Source organism: Leiobunum rupestre, chromosome 6 (assembly GCF_980474605.1).
Source record: "Leiobunum rupestre chromosome 6, qqLeiRupe1.1.hap1, whole genome shotgun sequence".
In the NCBI taxonomy this organism is placed as follows: Eukaryota; Metazoa; Arthropoda; class Arachnida; order Opiliones; family Sclerosomatidae; genus Leiobunum; species Leiobunum rupestre.
The window spans coordinates 29,106,654-29,129,202 of record NC_143389.1 but is presented as its reverse complement, the minus strand read 5'-3'; the positions used below and the strand labels follow the sequence as shown (position 1 = coordinate 29,129,202).

The following is a 22,549-nucleotide window of genomic DNA, read 5'->3' as shown; positions in this document are numbered from 1 at the left end:
AGGACTGCGGACAGGTTGTCTCGTTTGGGTAGTTTTGGTTTACGCGTCGTTGATTCTGGGTCTGTTCCCAGCCTTCTACTCTAGTATGTGACGTCAGTCGGTTCCATAAAAGCTAGCTTTTCCAAAGTTGCAGTGACGTCACTCGGTTCTAGCCAATAACATCTTTATTCGGACATTAGACCCCCTCAGGGCCGTCGAGAGCCGTTCCGGGCCGCGGTAACATCTTACCTCCGAGCCCCAAAAGAGAGCGTATTTCTTAAAATATCGATGTTTCACGGAAGAAGCACAGTCAAAAAGTTTAAACCCGGGCCCCCTAAGACTGTACGGGCCCCGGTAATTTGTAACTTCCCGAACTGTTCATTTCGCCAACTTCGTAAAAAAAATAGTTGGCGAAATGCTCGGTTGGGGAAATGCTTAAGGTTTGCGAGTTGGGGAAATGGGCGACTCATTTCCCCAACTGCTCATTACGCCAACTCCGTAAAAAAATTGGTTGGCGAAATGCTCGGTTGGGAAAATGCTTAGCTGGGGAAATGAGTAGTTGGGGAAATGAAAAATTGGTGAAATGGACGGTTGGAGATATGAGAAGTTGGGGAAATGAACCCCACCCTAGACATACGCTCTAAAACGCCTCACTCGGCGGCGCTGGAGTAACTCGATTTTGATGACGTATTTTCCGACCCCCTCTTCGTTTCTATTTTTATTTCATTGCCTCACATATGTGGCAAAGAAATATTGGAGAGGGTCACGCCGCCGCCGCTACTAGCTGTAGGACCGATTCGGGGGCAGGAAAGAAAAAGGGGAAGCACAAGGAAGGATCCCCTACCGGATTCAAACAGAAGTGTCTATTTTTTAAAAATCCGTCTTCACCGTTATTCGAACTCACGGCCCTCAGGTTAGCAGCTTTAAAAAACTCACGCCTTCACGATCTACGCCATCCTCTAGCTCGTAAAACGTGCGTTAAAACTTCTAGTCTATAATTGTTATAGATTGGAAGACCTAATTGATAGGTGGCGCGAAATACCATGTAATATTTTTAGTCTTTCGAAATACCATCCTGACCGCGAAATTTAAATACCATATAATATGCTGCATTATTTAAAAAAACTTCTAGTGTAAAATGGTTATAGATTGGAAGACCTAATTGATAGGTGGCGCGAAATACCATCTTGACCACGAAAATTTAAATATCGAGTGTACATATCTCGCCATTGATAGCCTTTCATAAATTTTTTAAATCGAAACCCAAGAAGTTGGGCATTTGCCCAATTTACCGTTTTCGGTAGTTTGGCTTTGTGTGGTAGATATTTTGTTAAAAATTAAGTCCGGTAACGTAAAAAATTTACAACGTATGACCTGAAGTAACAAATAAGAGTGACACTTATCGAAGTAACAAATAAGTGTGACACTTATCGGAGTAATACGCGATGCTTACAACGTATGACCTGAAGTAACAAATAAGTGTGACACTTTCTGGAGTAATACGCGATGCTTACAACGTATGACCTGAAGTAACAAATATTTTTACAGATTCCTTAATCACCTTGTTTTTTATAATTTGTGGAACCAAAATTAGAAAACTTTAACCCGTGGCCAGCCTGACTTTTGTTTTTACAGATTCCTTAATCACCTTGTTTTATAATTAGTGGAACCAAAATAATGATCTTTTTAGGTATATTTGCCAAATTTCTAATGATAAGCCACATTTCTAATGATAAAATGCTTTAACATTGAAGCTCTAGTTTATTTAATAAATAAAAAATCCGTACATAGGTTAAATTAAATAGTGTTAAATAGAAAAATATATACGTAGGTTAAATTAAATACAAAAATCTTTACATATACATAGGTTAAATTAAATAGAAATATATACAGGGTGTCCACTAAATAATTAACCATAGCGAATATCTCAAAATCTGTTTTAGGTACGAATTTGAAATTTGTATGTCGCATAGAAGGTGCAGGGGAAACCCTACTGCGAAAATTTCGATGACCTTGAACGATGTCTTAAAGGTCATCCAAAAACTAACTCGAGAACCGTAAGTGTTACAAAGTTGGTTCCAATTAAAAACGTGTTCCACGTGACTTTTTATGTACAAATAGCTTTGAGTTGATCGGATTTGACCAATAGGAAGCCGAGAAATGCTAAATGAAAAACAAGAAGATCGTTAAGTTGATAACGTGTCGAAAGCGAGGTTCAGGAGCTGATAATTCTAAAGATACTCGTGTTAGAGTACTGAAATCTGCTACACATCCTCATCAGGATTGAGGGTCTTTAGTTTAAAAATTCCAATTACCTTGAACCATGTCTTCCATGTTATCCAAAAAACAAACGCGAGACCGTAAGTGTTAGAAAGTTGTGACGGTTACTCATCCCTGTTGTTAAATAACCTACTCTCTATCGAAATGTAGATGGAAATTAAGTACAAAAATTATATTTACATTATTTTCTTGATTAAAACCAACTTTTAATTTAATAAAATCATCGTGTAGAACTTGCCAAAAGCATACGAAATTTTTCTTCGCGGCTTGGGCGTTGGGATTACACAGCGTGGGCTTCTGGCATTCAGAAGGTCAATGGCTTTAATTTAAAAACACTCTATAGTAAAAACGTTTGTACTAGAGTGTTGTTAAATTAAATTTTAAAGAAACCACTTTAACACTGTTAGACTTGATATCATAGGTCGGGGGGCTCTGGGCTTCAAAGATCGCCAATGCCCTAGGTTAGGCTGGGGCTCTCTTTTGTATATTAGAATGCCGATCTCTGCTTGATATATAACGGTTCGATTGAGAGCCGGGCAATGAAATAATATTATCGCCTTCTTGGCGAACTTGTTTACTTTGCAACAAACTCTCATTAACTACTGTTGGATAAATATAGGATTATCGTAAAGTAGTTTGAAAACGAAGAGCCAATTTAACGAAACATTTATTGGTGGTTAAAGTATAGAATATAACGTGAGTATAAATACTCAATATAAAAAACCATTTAGGCGTGATTAGTTTTCTATACAACTAGAGGGGCGGCGTCGCTTATCTCCAACACCCCTTCTCGACGTTGAACCATCCAGTGGACGACTCGGCAACCTATTCTGCAGGTATGTAGCCGTATTTACTGCTTCTCCCCAGTAAATGTCCCTCAATTGGGCGTCAAGGAGCATGCACTTAGCCATCTCGTTAAGGGACCGGTTCTTACGTTCTGCTACGCCCAGTAGCGGCGCTAAGGGTGGGCTGAAGTGGGCTTTAGCACCCCTGCATTTCTGAGAGGGGCCACATATTTATATTAAAAGGGCCACATATTTATGATTAAGAGGCCACATATTTCCATTAATGAATTTTCTTTATCTCTAGAAATTTGTTTGGAAACGTTTTCTGGGGTTAAATATTTCAAAATCAATTCGTTTACTCAAGAAGATAGTATTAGTAGACCATAAACAGATAGAGGAAGGGAGCAGAAATTGAGAGAAAGTTAAATGGACAATAGAAAGAAAAGAAAGGGGCTGAAGGAAATTTAGGGAAATACCCCTGGCATGCACGTGTTCCCTCTAGGACGGATACAAGGTCAGTAGGGGGTCCAGTAAACGCGATGAGAGCCGCAACAATAAAACGACCTTGCTCTTCTCGCTTCCTGGAAAATTTTGGGTTTTTTCGATTTCACCACTTTTGCGAAATATGGTCAATCCAAGGTTCCCGCCAAAGACTATATAACTTATATCGTTTTAGTACACTTAATAGACTCGAATCATTTTAAGAACAACTATGTCTGAAAATCGATTAACAAATTTAGCCTTGCTCTCTATAAATAGAGATTTATCTAATAGGCTGAGAGACAATCCTTTGTTGGTTCTTGACGAGTTTAGTAAAAAAGAGAAGAGTGCAATTTATACTTCAAGTTAAATTTTTAAATATGTATACGTTATAAGAGACATTTGGGAGGGCAAGCCCCAAAATTATAAGGGCTCACTAAAGTTGTAAGGGCCACAAAAGTCTTAGCCCACCTGTGAAAAAACCTTAGCGCCGCTACTGGAGCCTACGCCATTTTGTTCCGGGGTGTACGGAATAGTTAACAGGTGCTCGATGCCTTCCTTTCGGAGGTACTCCTTGACCTCGTTCCCACTATACTCGCCACCATCGTCGGAACGAATTTTGACTGGTTTTCTTTGAAACTTGTTGGACACCATGCAGGGCCACGTACTCCTTGAGTTTGGACAAGACTTCAGTTTTCCTTTTGATGAGATACGTATGAGTGAAACGTGAATAGTCGAGGATACAGGTCAGTAAATATCGGCAACCACTGAAAGTAGCTTGTTGCATCGGGCCACAGACATCGGTATGGATTAAATCCAGTGGTTGAGAACTTGTAGTTTCAGACACCTTTGGCAATGGTTTTGACGGCATTTTCCTCTTTATACAGCACTCACAGAAAACCCTCTGACTACATTGACGCAATTGTATTCCAACCGCAGTTTCTTGATGGCCTTCTGATCTCGGTGGCCGAATCGTCTGTGCCATAAATGAAGGCAGTCGTCATGCTTCATCTCGTCTGTTTTTACGGCGTTCACACTTTCTTTGCACTTCAGCCTGTACAGCCATTCAACCATTTCTGCAACCGCATCAAGTCATCAACCCTTGAAAGATGACTTTATGACCAAGGCTGGTTAGTCTATGGACGGACAGAAGACTTCCTCCGAGCTTGGGAACATAGAGAACTTCCTTTACTGTGATATGTTGAACATCTCCATTCGGTCTTATACATTGTATGACTCCTTGACCTACCCCTTGTAACGTTAAATTTTCGATTATTTTAAATCTCAAGATAATTTTGATAATGAGAAAATACTTTTGCTATTTTATGACCTATTTGTTCCTACGCTCTCTCCCAAAGAGCTTTTAGCTAGGGATCGCTCGTGCGCTGGACGCCCGAGCTTTTAACCCCTCTTTTATGGCTCTGGTTTTACAAGCACACCAAGATGGTGCTTGATAACCAGAAAAGGGAATGGGGGTTGTAACTGGCCAGATCTCCTCCATTTCCACCGAGCCTTCCTTCATTTCATAAAATTGAAGACGGGTGTTAAGACACCGCGGTTCGCGCGCAATTTGTCGGACTAGGGTTCTAGTCTCGACGACGCGGAGTGCGTGTTTTTCCGAGAAGTTATCCCGAGAAAAGAAACGGCTTCGGATCCGTAGCCAACGTGGCCGCGTGTCCATTTCTCGCGCCACCGTCACGACACCAATCTCTGATGGAACTCAACGCCATCCTGATGAGCGCCACCTGGACTAACGTAATCTAGCTTTCATGTATGTAAACATGTAAATAAGACTAATGATGTTAATATTATTAAGTTCCCTATAAAGCAGCGCAGCTACTGCTCGCCCCCCCCCCCCCCCAATTGTGTGGCTATGTGTTTCTAAAAGTGTTCAATTTAATTTAATCGATTATTAACTGTTTTACTTTATCTATGATTAATTTTTTATTAAACATTGTCATGGCAAACCTCAATCCGAGTCTTCACTAGTATCTATTAAGCTAATTTAATTTAAATGAAATCCCCTAGTCATCAAACTGACCATATATTGTAATTTCTTTATGTTAACTCGCCAATCCCAATAGTGAAAGTTCAGCGAGCACCCGGGCCATAATTTATTGATGTAGTCCTTACAAGATTTGGCTCCTTCCTCCTTAAAGGAGCTTCCCGAGACCCGATACGTACAACCGATGTGTGCAAAGGCTACACCCTTCAGCGTCAATAATCGAGTCATCTGCCAAGTAGATTTTCTCTGACTTGGATGTGAGGGTTGTGAAGAACGAACGGTTACTACTCATATGGCTGGCAGCTCCGGAGTCGACGTACCATGTGGAAGCCGTACTACCCTTCGATGCCTTGAAGGCGGGATACTGGCAACGTTGACTGGTGGAGCTCTTCGAAGGCTGAGAATGGCTTTGCTCTTTTGAGGACTGCAAGGCGCTCTTACTTTCTTGTTTCCGATGCTGTTTTTTGGCATTGTCCCGCTTTCGTTTACGGCAATCCTTTTGGAAATGTCCAGGTTCTTTGTTTGGCCATTCCACGTATGAAGAGCAGACACAGTCTGATCACTGTCTGTGAGATCGGAATTTTCCTTCCGCCTATTGAACTCCTCTATCAGTTTTGATCGGACGTAATCCAATGTTAGGTCCGCTTCTGGGCGGACCTCGAGTGCGGTGACAAGGTGATCGTAAGACTCTGGAAGACTGCATAGTAACATACAAGCAACATAACTATATTTGCGATCTAGACGTTTCTGGGCTTTGTCATACTTGCTAGCTAAATTATCATTCCCTTGGAAATATGTTTCATTTAAATTAACTTATAAATAAACAATACTTAAAACTCAATTTTTACTTGTTGGTCTAAATTCATTTGAAAATATTGTTGGAATAGCGTTTGGTGTCAATCTGGTTTTTGTTTTACTATTCATAAAACAAGAATCCTCAAAATGTAGGGTCCATATTTTATTGAGCGGAGCGAGTGAGCGAAGCGAGCGAGCGAAGCTCTCACTGTGGAAACTGGCAGAAAAAGTGGCTGTCCGGTCCTAGAGAAGCTATTCGATGAAACGAAAAGGGGCGTTTCGGAAAACGACTCGAGAGGGAAAAACGGGTGATTGTTCCGCGCTTTAAAAAAAAATGGTATTCTCTCACTGCGATGAATTGGGGGGAAAAAAGTGGGGTTTCGGAAAACGAGTCGAAAGGGAAAGAGTGGTTAATCGGCGTGTTGGGGGGATAAACGACTCCAGAAGAGCCGGCGCCAGAAAATTGCTGTCTGACGGAGCCACGAGAGGGGAAACAAGTGGGCCCGGCAGTCCCAAATAATAGTTTCACACGAGCCAAGCTTTACGAACACACGAATAGTAGTATAACCGGTAACGGAAACATGAACAAATAAAATAAACGGTCGAGAAAAACCGCTCGAAATATTTTTGTGGGTAATATGGGAACCGCTCGAAATATGTTTGTGGGAAATATAGGGGTGACAATTTCAAAAATTACCCAGATTGGTTGGGCTAAAGGGTTAAAAAACCAACAGAAGCGATTTCACCACGTTTAGAGATGCACTTACGAAAACCCATGCCGCCCCCTCCCCTCCCTTCACACCTAAGGGCTCAGGGAAGGTGATAGCATAGTTCCCAAATTCCACAGAATGGCTGGGCTCCGTAGAGTCGCCAACAATAGATAGGAGCGCTCGGTGGGAGAGTCGCCATATCTTACCCTCCCCCACCCGAATGGAAGCGAGAGGCAAGCGCTGTTGCGGAAACCGTGTGCGAACGAAAACGCCAAAACGCCAGAGACGGAAACGCCAGAAGATCGCCGAATCCCGATTGCCTGACTTGCAAGGTTGTTGGTTGTCTAAACCGCCTGAATTTTAGGGATGAAAAGCTGGTACAACTATAGCAGCATATGGCTAGCTTTCTACGGCCTTTCCCTCTCTGGTTTAAAGCGCGAGCGTAGGAGGATTCTACCGTGGCGTAAGAGAACGACGTTATTGCGGACGGTGGGAATCCTACCGTGGCGTTCGAAAACGGCGTGTTTGCGAACGGCGGCGGCGGGGACCGTAGCGGCTACGGGAGTTTTACTCTATCCTATACTAGGCTCGTGTAAAACTAAAAAGACTCAACAGCTGACAATGACCGAAAAACACAAAACGTTTAAATGAGTTTTGAAATTTATATTTTTATTGACCGAAAAACATAAAACGTTTAAATGAATTTTTAAATTTATATTTTTATTGACCGAAAAAAACAAAACGTTTAAATGAGTTTTGAAATTTATATTTTTATTTAAAAAAAACAACACGTTTAAAAATTTATTTTGGAATTTTACGTAAAAGAACATTTAAACAATGGGCCACGTCGACGTCGACCTCAGATTCCACACCGGCAAGTCGTTCCCCGCATCTTATAACTGTTTCTCCACTCGTGAAGGCAAACGAATTGAAATAAAGAGTAATCTTTAAAAACTAAATGATTTATCTCGCTTTCCTTTCTCTACAAGAGTTTAATTAATCTAAGCCTAATTAACCACCGGATTTGCATCTCGCTCCGCTCAAGTATTTGTTGAAAATTCCGTTTTCGGTTTTTGCAACGTCCTAGTTATGATGTAATTGTATTTTGTATAGCATCTGCATCTTTCAAATAAAGATCGCTTCTTCCGGCCACGGCCAACTTTGATCACGCGCTGTTCGCGCTACTACGGCCAACACATTCGTCGAAATTCCGCGAGCAAGGATTTTCCCCCTATAAACTGTACTATAATGTGTAGGAGTTCAGCGCCACGCTCGGTGGTTATATTGTCCCCAATGTAAAAACTATACTAAAAATAATAATCCGCTAGGGGCGCTGACGTCATACACATCTTTTGCTCATAGGTTAACACAGAAACGTCAACGAATGAGATTGCCGCTGTAGCGCGAGAGATGCGCGAGAAATCAAAGTTAGCCGTGTTCCGACATTTATCAGCCATTTCTCAGAGGTAAGTTTATTGAAAAACCACATATTAAAGATTAACAAAAGCTATTCATGAAATTTTCCCACCGTTCTTCCTCTTTTGGAAACTTAAACAAGGAGATCCTTGGCTATTCTTTAGAACTATTACATAATTTTGCAGAACAATTACTTCCAGCATGCTTCCAGGCTTATTTCTTTATTGCTACAAACACTCTAGATAATAATTTCTGAGATATATATTTTTGCGTCTGAAATCCGTTGTTTGGGATTTTGAAAAATGCGCTTTCTTCCGGCCGTTAGGCGTCGCGCCGCTCAGGATTTTTTAAAATTCCGGGGGTCGCTTTTCAGGCGGAGTTTTTATTGCCAGCATGGAGGAATAGTAGAGGAGGGGAAAGGAAAGAAGGCGCTAAATCCGACAGCGTAGTGCCAGTTCGAGGCGGGGGGGAGGAAGGCGGGAAAGTCGAGGTGGACTTTTTAAAAGGATTCAAACCCTAACCGGTAGATGGCGCCATGATCGCGTTGCCTTTGTTGGAATGTATGAATAGATAAAAGCCTACCTCGACATACCCCCCCGTTTCTACATCCCCCTTTACACGATTTCTGAAGAGGAATGTCAGTGCTTAGCCCAATCAGAACTATCAATACCACTCCAGGGCTATTCCTCTATGTTGCCAGTATCTCTGGTAGCAGCGCCCGCAACAGGCCGGGGTAGGCCTGGGCCTACTTGAAAATTTGGTTCGTATAAGTTTCCATTAAATCAATCTACTTATTCATGACTTGAAATTAAAATTTGAGTGTTATAAACTCTTTACGAAAGAACATATGATTCTTAACCCTGCCTGGCACGCCTTTGTTAACTTCGTTAAGCCACGTTACATTTTATAGTTCAGGGGCGTAGGAACCAGGGGGGGCAAGGGGGGCAATGCCCCTCCCTAGAATTTTTCTGGGAGGGGCAACTAATGTTATTGCCCCCTCCAACTTTTTGGTCAGTTGAAATCTTCAAAAGGCTCAAATTCTCATTTTAAAAGCATATACAGTTTATAGAACCTCAACTGTATTTAAATTTCAGTCTTTTCCCGCCAATTTACATAGTAGTAACAAGTACACATGCATTCGGAGAAGCTACACTCCTTTAAAAATTCCAAACCATTCCCCATACCCCTTTTGGTTTCTCTTTGCCCCCTCCAACTTCTAGAACGTTCCTACGCCCCTGTTATAGTTTTACTAGTTTCCGATAGCTGGTGTTTTCCAGGCGCTTTCCCCCGTGTCTGCTAGTTCTGCCAGCGTGCGAGCCCCCCGTAAAATCGGGGGTCTATCCTATTTATTATGTCTATGGCAAAAGTGACATAATTTGCTATGGTCATACCGGAAATTGGGAAAATCTTTCTGTAAGGAACCGCTGGATAGATATTAAAATCTGGAATTTGCTGCAGGTTACTGAACGCAGCCCTTTTATCGAAGCGAATGAGTTCGATCGCGATTGCTCTTGATCGCTATGGGGCCGTTCGAGAACGAACCGGTACCCTGGAAAAGGAGAAGCTACACCTACAATCCCTGAGCTAAAGCAAGCCAGCACCTAATTTATAATCAATACACCAATTTGTAAATATAATATAACCGGTCAGGTAAACGACACAAACATTTGTTTCTAAACAAAGGGCGAGTGTTTTTACTGTTCACCCCTCCTAAAAAACGGCTTACCCGCTCTACCTCGAAGACCTGGCTACGGCCCTGAATCTGCCTTTAAACTGTTTTGGTAAAAGCATCTTTATCTCAACGTTATCCTCGACTATTAGCGCCACCTTTCAGTAAATTGTTACAAACTCAACAAGCAGTATATAAACTGTACCTTGCAGCTCCTGGCTTTTTGATATATTACTTCTTGGCGATTTCCTTGAAGATGTTTTATTGAGGCGTCTATTCAAACTTCCCGCCACGCCCGTGTCACCCTTCGTGAAAATCCACTGGGTGGGGGGGAGGGAGGCGAAGTTTGAGGTTCACTTGACCTTAAACGCCGTAAATATACGTAAAATAACCCGGAAAAAGGAACGACAATTGCGACAACTTAACTAGACAAATACAAACTATAAGAGTGTTCAAGGCTAAAAGTTCAAGCATGAAATTCAAGGCGTCGGTTTTGGAGATTACGCGGCCAGCAGCTATCTGGGTTCGAATCCTGGCGCCGCCAATATTATAAATTATTATATAAATTACTTTTCGCAGCTCCATCTACCATGTCGTCGCTTTCCACAACAAACAAACAAACAAACTACAACACTTAACGACATTCCGTCCATAGCAATAGTCCCACTCGATATATACAGGGTGTTAACTAAAAAATGGACCAGGGCGAATATCTCACAATGTGTTTTAGCTACGATTTTGAAATTTTAGGATGTTATAGAGCGCTCAGGGGGTCAACCAACTATGGAAATGTCAATGACCTTGAACCATGTCTTCAAGGTCGTTCGAAAATTAACTTCAGAACCGTAACAGCTACGAAGTTGGTTCCAATTAGAAAGGTGCTCCCCGCCACATTTTATGGCTAACTAGGTTTGACTCGATCTGATTTGCGAAATAGGAAGTTGAGCAAAGACGATGTTCAACTGACACCTTTAAAAGTACTCTTGTTAGATTACTGAAATTTGTTAGACAACCTCATCGTGGTTGAGGGTCTTTAGTTTGAAAATTTCAGCTCCCAAAACTCGTCTTCCACACGTTATCAACTTAACGACCTTCTGGATTTTGGCCTCACATTGCTCAACTTCCTATTTCGCAAATCAGATCGAGTCAAAGCTAGTTAGCCATAAAATGAGACGGGGAACACTTTTCTAATTGGAACCAACATCGTAACTCCTATGGTTCTCAAGTTAATTTTTGAACTACCTTGAAGACATGGTTCAAGGTACTTGAAATTTTCATAGTTGGTTGACCCCCTGAGCGCTCTATAACAACCTAAAATTTCAAAATCGTAGCTAAAACACATTTAGAGATATTCGCCCTGGTCCATTTTTTAGTTAACACCCTGTATATATCGATGTGGAACTAAAAAGGTCCTCTTCCCGCTGAAATTTCAAAAACTTATTAATAGAAGGCAATTGCGTAGTGGCAAAGATAATTTAAACTCGTACCCTAGATTCGAATACTGAGAGCTTTCACATTGACGGTTTTGTTACGAAGCGTTTACCCTTTTCCGGCACGTGACCTCAGAAAAATCAGGCTCCATCGGTTGCGGCACGGCCAACTTCGATCACGTGCTGCCGTGCTGCAGCGCGTGATCGAAGTTGGCTGTGGTTGCGGTACGGTGCAAAACCATGGAGCGAATTTTTTCTGAGTTCCGGCGGGAAGTGGGTAAACGCTATCGGCAACGCTCGAGAGAGTGATTTCGAATCTAGGGTACGAGTTTAAATTATCTTTGGTAGTGGCCCAACGCAATTCTTTGGAAAACTCGCCATCTAGCGACGTGAACTAAAATCAGAGTTCTGTCAATGTATAGGATAGGTGGTTACAAATTTTACAATTCCGAATAATAATGGCCGAAGATGTGCTTTTCGATCTTCTTCACATTGAATTGACGACTATTTTCTCATCTAACAAAGATAAAGTATGTTAAATTTTGCTTAACATCATTTTCATATAAAAGTAAAATTAAGTTAAAGTATCAAATTTCTTTAGGAAGTAACTGTTTCCAAACTGGAACACATGGGATTTTGTACAGGTTACAGATTTGTTGAAAGGTTAGTATTATTAAATTATGGGAGAAGTATCTATCCATCTCTCTATCCTTCTAGTGTTATTTTCTTAAGTTGAAACATGTTCCTTCGCTTGCACCCCTGAATACAAATTTACTAACTTTTTCATGGGCTAAAATATGGTTTTTACAAAAGGGAAATATTTTACAGTTTACATTGTTAGTCGAATTAAAACAGGCAATCCACAATTAGGCTGGAAATTGGGTCTCATTGAAAAATGGCACAAGTCTGAGAAGGTACATGTTTCATTTTTAATCCATAAATGGATAGATAGATTTATCTTGTAAGAGATTTATTAATTAAAAAGCGCTCTACTTGCTGGTCTTCAGTAAAATTGGCCTGGTAAATATAAAATTGGTTTTTCAGACTAACTAAGGATTGGCCCAGATTTAAAGACGAACTTGACACAGTTAAATTCTTGTGTAAAGAGTTTTGGTCTGCAGTTTTTAAAAAGCAAATTGATAATCTTCGAACAAATCACCAAGTTAGTTTTATTGTGATTAAATATGTTTCTCACTTTTATTAAGAGTAAATTTCCTTTTCATTTAGGGTGTGTACGTATTGCAAGATAACTCATTTAGGTTTTTGAGCGCAATTTCCAATGGCACTCAATATTTGGATGTAGCATCCAAAGTAAGAATAAGCGTGTTCAAAAGTATAGGTTTGTGTCTAATTTCATGACTATTTTAAGCACATGGCTTTCACTTGTGGGTTAATACGAGGAGCCTTGGCTAACTTGGGTATTATGTGCGTGGTTACAGGCCAAACTGAAAAATTACCAGTTTGTAAGTATTAGTTTAATATTGACTTATAATATAATAAAGCCAAAATTATTCTTTACAGGTTTGTTTCAAATCCAAGCCCAGCATAGTGTATAATATAGTATTTCATTATAATTCTTTTGTAAATATAATTAATTAAATCTTTATTTGGTAAAAAAATTATACAATATAATTATTATTCAGACTCTGATTCATCAGTATCAGATGTTGAGTAACTTTCTTCCAAAACTAAATTCCTATTTATATTACAACACAAATCCTCTTCGTCATCGGAGGTTGGAAAAAGATTAGCTTCATTCTTTGCTTCTGCTTTTGTGTCTTCAAACTTTTCCGGCCATTTTCCTTCACTTTTAATATATTTAATTTGGTCCTTGTACAGAATAACGGCTATTTCCCCCTTGACTTTGTCTCCTTCTTCAATTGGGTCCAAAATAACAAAATCACCTTAAAAAAGAGCACTTTCTTAGAACCTCAATACGCTCAAACCAAAAAAAGGCATGTGACTAGTTTTGTCCACATACCTCTTTTAATCCAGACATTCTTTCGAAATTTGGTAGGCATGCTTGCCAGGAATACTTCTCCTTTTTGTGATTGTACTTCGTGGAGATTATTTCCTTTACCAGATAGAACCTTAAAATAAATTAAAAAAAAGTCAATGACATGCCCAGGTGGTGAGCATGAAAGTTACAAAGGCTATACTTACAAGAGCAATTTCTTGATCTTTTGTAGGAAGCACGTAATTATCTAGGACTTCTTTTACTACGTGCTTCTTCTTAGTAGTTTTAGACATTTTAAAAAAGTCAATAGCAAAATTTACCTTTCAATTAGGAAAATTTTTCCAATAATAAATGTTAAGAGGGAAAACCTAACACACGTTTCTCTCATCTTTAATTGAGTTGAGCAATATCGTCATCTATCGGACATACTACGCATACAGTTTGAAATTCTTTGCTAGATGGCGCGACTATAGTTGCGTGAAAGTATGATAAATAAGTCGTTCCATGGCCGGGAGTAGTGGCTCACTCCTGTAATCCCAGGCGTCCGGGAGGCAGAGTTTGTGGTTGGTCGTGTGAGGACGACTACCAATTCCCCAACGGGTGGTCGAAATACTTCCGCCACGGGTGTCCCCACCCCTGTCCCCACGTATCCCCCCGTTGGCGTGGCCGTTACACATATCTCGCCCTGATTAATCAGATGGTGTTTCGCCGGGCTCGCGGTCTTCTCAGACTCAATCAGCCCTTTCTTCCTTGAATAAAAAAAAAAAAAAAGGTCGCTCCATGCTAGTCTGCCAGCCTTGGAAATAAGGTTTTTTTTTAAACTGGTCCTTATGACCAGTGACCCCTAGCTTATGAATTATTAAACTGGTCTTATATAAAATGTGCCAATGTCATTTATATGCCTTAAAAAACATATACTACATGTTTAGAAGTTAGATTATGTTGGTAACATTAACTTTGCACGAATTCAAAATAGTTAACTTTATTTTACGAGTACCACCAGAATAGTACAATATAGTACTATCTCACTTAAGACTACTACCAGAGCCTAGAAGACCCTCGTAATTTACCGTATTACCTCTCTTTCTCTAGGCCCCGTAACTCCAGAGTCTCCGGTCCGTTACCGCGTAGCCAGGTAGCCTACCGTACTCGGGGGAAAGCGAGACTAGAGGATTGAGGGTTTGAGGCCAGAGGGGGGTTAGACAGTTCGACTCGTTCAAGGGATGCGAGCGAAGGGACTCTACATAAAACCTCGACGTGCGGCCCCGGCGGTAGTAAGAGGAGTCGGGAAATCCAAATTGATATAAACCTTTAATTAATCTAATATTATTTGGAATTATTAAACTGGTCACCTTCTGTTTTTTTGATATTATTTCGAATTAATAAACTGGACACGGTGACCAGTGACCCCCCAAATTTTGAATAAATAAACTGGTCTGAACAATTAATTAACTGGTCTTTGACCACCTGACCACCGTTATTTCCAAGGCTGTAGTCTGCCACGTTTTCTGCTTAAGCCTAAATGTCAAAAACAAAAAATTTCGGAAACGCGCTCTTTATAAATGCAGCATGAATAACCTGAAATGTTTGGTAAATATTTCAAAATTATTTTTTTTCGAAAATGGAAACGAAAATTTGGATGGTTCCTTGTTGCTGGAAGCCTTGTCTGGTTCATTATGCATATAAGTAATTATATTTTGAATTATTTTCCCTTTTACCGGATGCAAAATTGCATGTACAAAATCATAAACAAACAACCTGTTACATTCTTAAATTCCAGCTTTACTATACAATATCAAAATATGGGATGAACCCAAATCAATGGGTATCGGATTGATATGCAGACAAAAAATTGTAAGATTTTGGAAAATAACATTAAGTCAAACATACAGTCGTCTTTGATACCATATAGCATTCTGCGCTGGATGCTATGAGAGATCAAATAAAACAAACTCAGTGGTGTTCCAAACCATCAAGAGAATCAGCATCTGTTATTGGAGTATCTCTAGATATACCGACGGTCTTTTTAATTACCCCCACTTATTCAAGACCAGTTCAAAAAGCTGAATTAGTCAGACTGAGCCATACACTCAAGCTAGTTCCTAACATCCATTGGATAGTTGTGGAAGATGCTGAGGAGAAAAGCGATTTAGTAGAAAATGTTTTGTTAAAATCTCGTTTGACTTTCACCCATTTACACGTTTCAACTCCATCTCAATACAAATTGAGAATGCACGATCCAAGGTAAAGGAAAATGTGGCACGCCTCATTCTAATTTTTCACATGTTAAACAATGTAATTCATGTATTAACCTAAGCTGGTTGAAGCCAAAGGGAGTTCTACAGCGAAATCTGGGTATCACTTGGCTGAGAGAAAATTATAGACCAGGATCAATGCAAGGAGTTGTGTATTTTGCTGATGATGACAATACGTACGATCTTGATTTGTTTGAAGAAGTTAGTGAAACGTTTTTGTTTGTTTCAAGTGATGGGTGCAAAACTAATTCGGAATTTTTACCATTTTACTGATTAATCGATACTAGCTTGAGTTATTAGCCAGCTGATTATTATTATTTTATCGCTTATTCTGATTGCGTTTAAATGGCCTTTTTTTTTATTAATCGGTTCGTGTTGCAATTGCCTTTTTTCGACTAATCGGTTCGCGATAATATTACATTTTATCGATCAATCAGTTCGCGTGTAATTTCCGATTATTATCGACTAATCGGTTCGCATCTCGCGTGTAATTGCCGATTATTATCGACTAATCGATTCTCGTGTAAATTGCCTTTTTTTGATTAATCGGTTCGTGTTTCAATTGCCTTTTTTGGATTTATCGGTTCGTGACTAAATTGCATTTTATCGATTAATCGGTTCCCGTCTCGCGTGTAATTTCCAATTATTATTGACTAATCGATTTTCGTGTAAATTGACTATTATTATCGATAATACTAAATTACTGGTTATTTGGAAAACCGATAACCATTTTTTACTGATCAAAAAAAGGAAAATAATAACGATTTTGCTATAACTAATAACAGGAAACTATATAGGTATACACTTGGAATGTCTAAGGAAGATTTTTACGGCCGTGATGTAGCTCGTAGAAACGGGCGTGTCTTAAAGCGCCGCGGGAAAACTCACGAGAAAAACTCTCGAAAAGTCGTCATTAACCCTAGTCATGGTTATTATATTATTAGCTTACCTGGTTATCTCTTTTATAACCATACAAATACCTGAAATTAGGTATCACTACACTTCTTTCGCGAAGAACATTATAATTACTTCAAAATATTAAGTTCGATAACAAATTGAGGTTTTTAAATCCATGGTTTTATAGGCTTTTTTTGCGCGGGAAGATCACCTATTTATTACCATGACGATGCATTCTTTTCGCGTCAAACCTGGAGCCAATGAATTTGAAATGTCGTGTTACGTCTTACACTTGACGCAGTTAAGCCCCGCCTTTTTCTCGACGTGCTTTCGTATCACCGTCCCAATGGAACCTTTGACATTCCAAGTGTATACCTCTATAGTGTTGTCGTCTGAAACCCTGCGACGTTACCATTGTAATTTGCCTATTGATAAAAAATGGCGGCCACTATTAACACTAAAGCTGTGACGTTACAAGTTTTCAAAATCGTATCAGACGACAACACTCTATAGTTTCCTGCTAATAACCATGAGTTTCGCCTGCTAAACCAGATAAATTACGATAGAAGTTGAAGCCGACGATTATGTTATTCACGGCCAACTTTGATCTCTCGCGCTACAGCGGCCAACCCATTCGTCGAAATTCCGTGAGCAAGGATTTTCCCCCTATAAACTGTACTAGAAACTGTAGGAGTTCAGCGCCACGCTCGTTTTTATGCAAAAACTGTTCTAAAAATAATATTCCGCTAGGGGCGCTCAAACCATACACATATCTTTTGCTCATAGGGTAACATAGAAACTTCAACGAATGTGTTGGCCGCTGTAGCGCGAACAGCGCGTGATCAAAGTCGGCCGTTTGTTATTAATGCTATGTATTTGTTTTTTTATAGATGAGATTTACAAAGAAAGTGTCAGTATGGCCAGTAGGTTTAGTCGGGGGACTGATGGTGGAACGCCCTATTATTGAGTTTGGAAGAGTTGTTAGCTTCAACACAGTGTTCAAACCTGAGCGTCCATTCCCAATTGACATGGCTGGTTTTGCCATCAACCTTTCTCTCTTATTGAGCAACCCCAATGCCCACTTCACCTACAAAGTTCCCAGAGGTTTCCAGGAAAGCTACATTCTCAAACATTTGGTTACTCTCAATGAACTGGAACCAAAAGCGAAAAATTGCACCAAAGTAAGTTTCGGTTTACCCGCGCGTTAAAGGGAATTAAAAGTGTTTTTAATATATTTCGGGTTGCAATTAGCCTTTTCAGATAACGTAAAGCCACGTAGCGTCTATTGAGAGAAGGTCCTACAGTGTTGGCTTTTCGCCTGATAAGCAGACACTGTGTTTTATTTTAGGAAATCACGCGTAAATATAGGATCCTACATATCTTTTACCAATAACTCAATTGACAGCGCTCCTTGTGTCAAAAACGCGAAATGCGTTAATCAACCATAAAACGCCCTACTTTATACACCCTTTAATTGTGAAATAAAGTAATAATAATAGATAGATCTTTGTTCCCGCCGTTTAGCCGCGCTTGTCAGTGTTACGATTGTTAGATCGGATAATAAAGTTGATTTATGTAACAGGTGTTGGTGTGGCACACACGAGCGGAACAAACGAAATTAAGTCAAGAAAAAAAGCTTCCTGTTCCTTCCGACGACGGCATCGAAGTTTAGTAGTGGTTATATATTATCTGTCAATGGGAGGAATGATTTTTGTAAATACGTATGTAATGTTTTGTGCCAATACATTTGTATCTTTTGCCATGTCGTTTGTGTGTGAAAATATTTTTTTCTTATTCTTATAAGCGTGTAATTTTTCAAATATCATCCTCGAAAATTGCCTTGTTGTTTCGGTTTTTGCGAGGTGAAATAAAGTGTTGTTTAGAATTGAGTCTTCCAAAGGATTTGAAGATTCGCTAGCCTTGCGCCTTGGCTCTTTTGAGGAAGCTAAATCCATTCTTAAGGATAGGCAACTCTAAAAACAAATCGGCAGACCGCAATTTCTGGCTGTTATGTTAGCGCCATCTTGCGAACGCTGGTGCTAGGAATTAAATTTGAATTTCTACCAGTGCGAAATTAAAATGTCGCATGTTTGAGTGCCAGCGCCGGATTGGAACATAATGTATTATTAAATTTCGTCGAGACTCTGCGTCGAAACGGCCGTAGCGTAGCTTTTATTTATTTTTAATAAAATAATTTTTTATTGTACAACAGTGGTTTCCATGGTTTTAATTTAGTAATACCTGTACAAGATAGTCCGCACATACAATTAGTAATGTATTATAATATAATTTTTAAATGAATAGAAAATTTCAATTAACACTTTTAAACATTTATATTAATTATTATGTTATTAAAAGTATTCATTTTTTGATTGTTTAAATGGTCTAAGCTATCGTCTGCTATCTTAAAGGGAGTATGAACTAAATCGAAAAATCGTCTGCTAAAACGCGCTACGACTAGTTCAAGCTTCTGTTAAACCTGGTGGCCGAAATGTGAGATTCCTTGATCCACCATCCAGGGAATATAAACTTTCATGTTTAACAGGGCAGTCTTTATTAGACCTTAGACCATTATATGCCACAGGACTCGGTAACGTCACACTAAAAATATTCGTCAACTTCCTTGTGACAGCGCATGACGTCATCAATTGTTCCTTAATATTAACTAATGAGGTGCTTTTAAATATAATTAATCATAATAATTCGTAAAATATTAATTTAATGAAGACCTTCGAAATTTTATTAAAAATAATTCCTTAATTAAACTACTTAATATTTTTAGTAACTTCTAATTCAATAGAAATGTCCCAACACTCGACTTTTTTAAAACAACAGCCGAGGTCTATACATTTAGAATTTGTCTATGGCAGCTAGGAGCAACAAACACCGCACCCCACACAAGGAGAACGCAACCCTTCAAAAGTCGTGGATTTTCTCGTGTACAATTTTCATTGGTTAGACGCTTTAGCACCTGCTGCAGTCGGAAGGGAAAATTCGGAAATTGTCTTCCGCCCTTTCCATAAAACGTTCAGTGTAAAGGCTCGTACAATGAAATTTGTACACAACACAACCCTTCGTCAGCGTGTTTAAAAGCTACTTGCGTTCTCCTTGTGTTTGTTGCTCCTAGATGGAAGCTAGGAGCTGTGTTTGTTGCTACGAGATGGCAACATATAATAACATTAAGTCTAGTCCTCGTTAGTTAAAAGTGGTTTGAGATTAGACAGTTCCAGCAGTTCAGGAAAATGCGTAAACGCACTGGATTTCAAATATTTCGGGAAATAGGGATTAAGGCATTTGGAAAAGCAGACGACGAATGAAACCGACTAGATTGAAACATTAATGTATTCATTTCAACCATGAATATCGAACTGCATTTGGTAGTAAAGCCTCAATCGCTAGGATGGGAAGGCTTAAGTTATTATGACGTTGGTCACGCGCTTCCACTCAAAACGATTTAAGCATAAAGGAACACAAGGGCAACGTTTTGAAACTTGACTAGCTTTCAGTGGCAAGGCTTAGTACGAAATTTACTTTCTATAACTTTAATACACATCTTTTTGATTGAACAAAAATAAGTAAGAATATTAATTATAAATTCGTTTATTTATGGTTATTAAGTAAAGTTGTAAATCACAAGCAGTGGCGTATACAGAAAAAACTCTGGGGGGGGGGCGCTAAAAGACATCTTGAGCTATGGGTGTAATAACAAATCATCAAGTCACATGCTAAGCTTAAGCCCTCTTTTGTATCCGCTACTGATCACAAGTCATTTTCTTCGCCGGTTAAAGCGCGAAATCTCGGAAACGTTTTGTGGATAGAGTCAACGACAAACGCCTGTCTCCCGATTGGCTTAAATGATTACGTAAAACGCAGAAAGGCACCACCCATCTTAGCCCAGATGGTAGAAAGGATAATGATATCAAGGAAGATATAGTTCGATATTCATCGTTGAAATGAATACATTCATGAAAATTTGTAAACTAATTTAATTTAAAGATTTTAACTCATCATTACGATTTCCTTACATAATAAAAGAAACACAGATGGCGCCGTATTTCACTTCGCCAGACGTTAAAGGGAGTATGGGCTACGTTCAGTGAAGCTTAAAGGTCTTACGTTTGCGTAAATTCCATTGAGACTTTAGCTGAACGCTTTTTTACGATTGTTGTAATTTTTTTTAAATATCGTCTGCTGAGTCGTCCGCAGCTAGCCTTCCCGTGTGCTGTGACGTCAGGATTCCGTTTAATAACGAAGAAACCTGGGCCGCGTTCAGTAACCGTAATCGGAGAGTAAACAGTTTATCAACCGTTGAGTTGCGATTGCTAACGTGACGTAGTATACTACTGAACGGCTCCAGGCAAATTGACTGAATTTTACGTTGGCTACGTTCAGTAGCTTGCAACAAATTAAACGTTGCAGTATTTCGGAACCGGTTTTCTACTGTACGCTTTTTTCCATTTCCGGTGTGACGTAGCGTTGCTGAAACATTTGAACCTGCTCTTCCAGCCGGTTTCTTCGTTGTTAAACGGAATCGTGACGTCACAGCACGCGGGTAGGCTAGCTGCGGACGACACAGCAGACGATAATTTATAAAAATTACAACAATCGTATAAAAGCGTTCAACAAGAAAGGATAAAGTCTCAACGGAATCAACGCAAACGTAAAACGGTATAAGACCGTTAAGCTTCACTGAACCACGGCCAACTTTGATCACGTGCTGTTCGCGCTACAGCAGCCAACACATTCGTCAAATTCCGCGAGCAAGGATTTTCCCCCTATAAACTGTACTATAATGTGTAGGAGGTCAGCGCCACGCTCGGTTGTTATATTGTCTTCAATGTAAAAACTATACTAAAAATAATAATCCGCTAGGGGCGCTGACGTCATACACATCTTTTGCTCATAGGTTAACACAGAAACGTCAACGAATGAGATGGCCGCTGTCATAGAAATCTCATAGGTAACTAGAATGCTGCCGCCTACGGCCGAGCTTGACGCCAGTTCGCCTTGAACCTTCAGCCAATGAGAGGCCGTAGAGTGGTTCCGCCAAGGAGGATTATAATCCTCCTTGGATCCGCTACTATAGCGGTAGATAGGTGACGTCATTCTCTCTGGTGACATTAAATTCTTGGCAGAACCACTCTTTGAGCTCTGATTGGCTGAGATCTGGCTATCGTCTGCCACGGCGTTTGGCCCATTTGCCAGTTACACGGCAGCATTCTAGTTACCTATGAGATTTCTATGGCCGCTGTAGCGCGAGAGATGCGCGAGACATCAAAGTAGGCCGTGGCTGCGTTCAACAACTATCAATGGAGAGAAACCGTTGAGTTATCGTTGAGTTCTTTTAATCAACGCTACGTCACAAAAATCTAAAAGTTGTTGTACGACTTATAGTTCGCTGACTTAACGAACAAAATATCGTCTGCTACCCCTCCTTTAACTTTGTCGAATGACGTCACGACACCGATGAGCAACGGAAAAACCATCTCGCTCAGCCGATGTTTCCGCTGAGTCTCCGATGATCAACATGTCGTCAAAACCGGAAGTCAAAAAACCCGTTCAGTAAAAAAGCGCTTTTTTAGAGTTGTTGAACGCAGCCCGTGACTGAACGTAGCCAAGTCGTCTGCTATTTTTTTCTGTATCTTAAAAGCTCCGAGGCTTATGCTAATTTAAGTATTTTGAATAAATTTGGTAACTTAATAGCTGAAAAATTAATGAAACAACACTTACCAATTCGTATTCTGTCATAATCGTCCGAAGGCGCTGCTATGCTATAAATATTTCCTTCATTATCGGACAAATCAATTTGTTTAAAACTACTAGGCAGATAAGAAGTCGCCATGCTGCAACGTCACGATTGCGTTTATCAACAAAATAGGCGGCCCTGCTCT

General features: G+C 39.9%; 3 protein-coding genes across 3 annotated transcripts; 2 read left to right on the top strand and 1 right to left on the bottom strand.

Annotated features, from left to right (window-relative positions):
• Nucleotides 1-11,970: 11,970 nt before the first annotated feature.
• On the top strand, nt 11,971-13,168 carry Trs33 (trafficking protein particle complex subunit Trs33). The gene is made up of 6 exons (XM_090178283.1): nt 11,971-12,079; nt 12,151-12,212; nt 12,594-12,711; nt 12,777-12,860; nt 12,919-13,012; nt 13,071-13,168. Exons 1-6 carry the CDS (start codon nt 12,008-12,010, stop codon nt 13,103-13,105), a joined length of 465 nt encoding a protein of 154 aa, XP_090034409.1. The 5' UTR covers nt 11,971-12,007; the 3' UTR covers nt 13,106-13,168.
• On the bottom strand, nt 13,148-13,928 carry LOC149940600 (putative RNA-binding protein EIF1AD). The gene is made up of 3 exons (XM_090178285.1): nt 13,713-13,928; nt 13,531-13,639; nt 13,148-13,453 (listed from the first exon to the last, which is right to left on the bottom strand). The coding sequence occupies exons 1-3, from the start codon at nt 13,797-13,799 to the stop codon at nt 13,185-13,187; spliced, it is 465 nt and encodes a 154-aa protein (XP_090034411.1). The 5' UTR covers nt 13,800-13,928; the 3' UTR covers nt 13,148-13,184.
• Nucleotides 13,929-15,004: 1,076 nt separating this feature from the next.
• GlcAT-I (Glucuronyltransferase I) lies at nt 15,005-18,424 on the top strand. Its single transcript, XM_090178282.1, has 6 exons — nt 15,005-15,192; nt 15,287-15,360; nt 15,419-15,750; nt 15,824-15,962; nt 17,549-17,839; nt 18,241-18,424. Exons 1-6 carry the CDS (start codon nt 15,090-15,092, stop codon nt 18,328-18,330), a joined length of 1,029 nt encoding a protein of 342 aa, XP_090034408.1. The 5' UTR covers nt 15,005-15,089; the 3' UTR covers nt 18,331-18,424.
• The last annotated feature ends 4,125 nt before the right edge of the window (nt 18,425-22,549 follow it).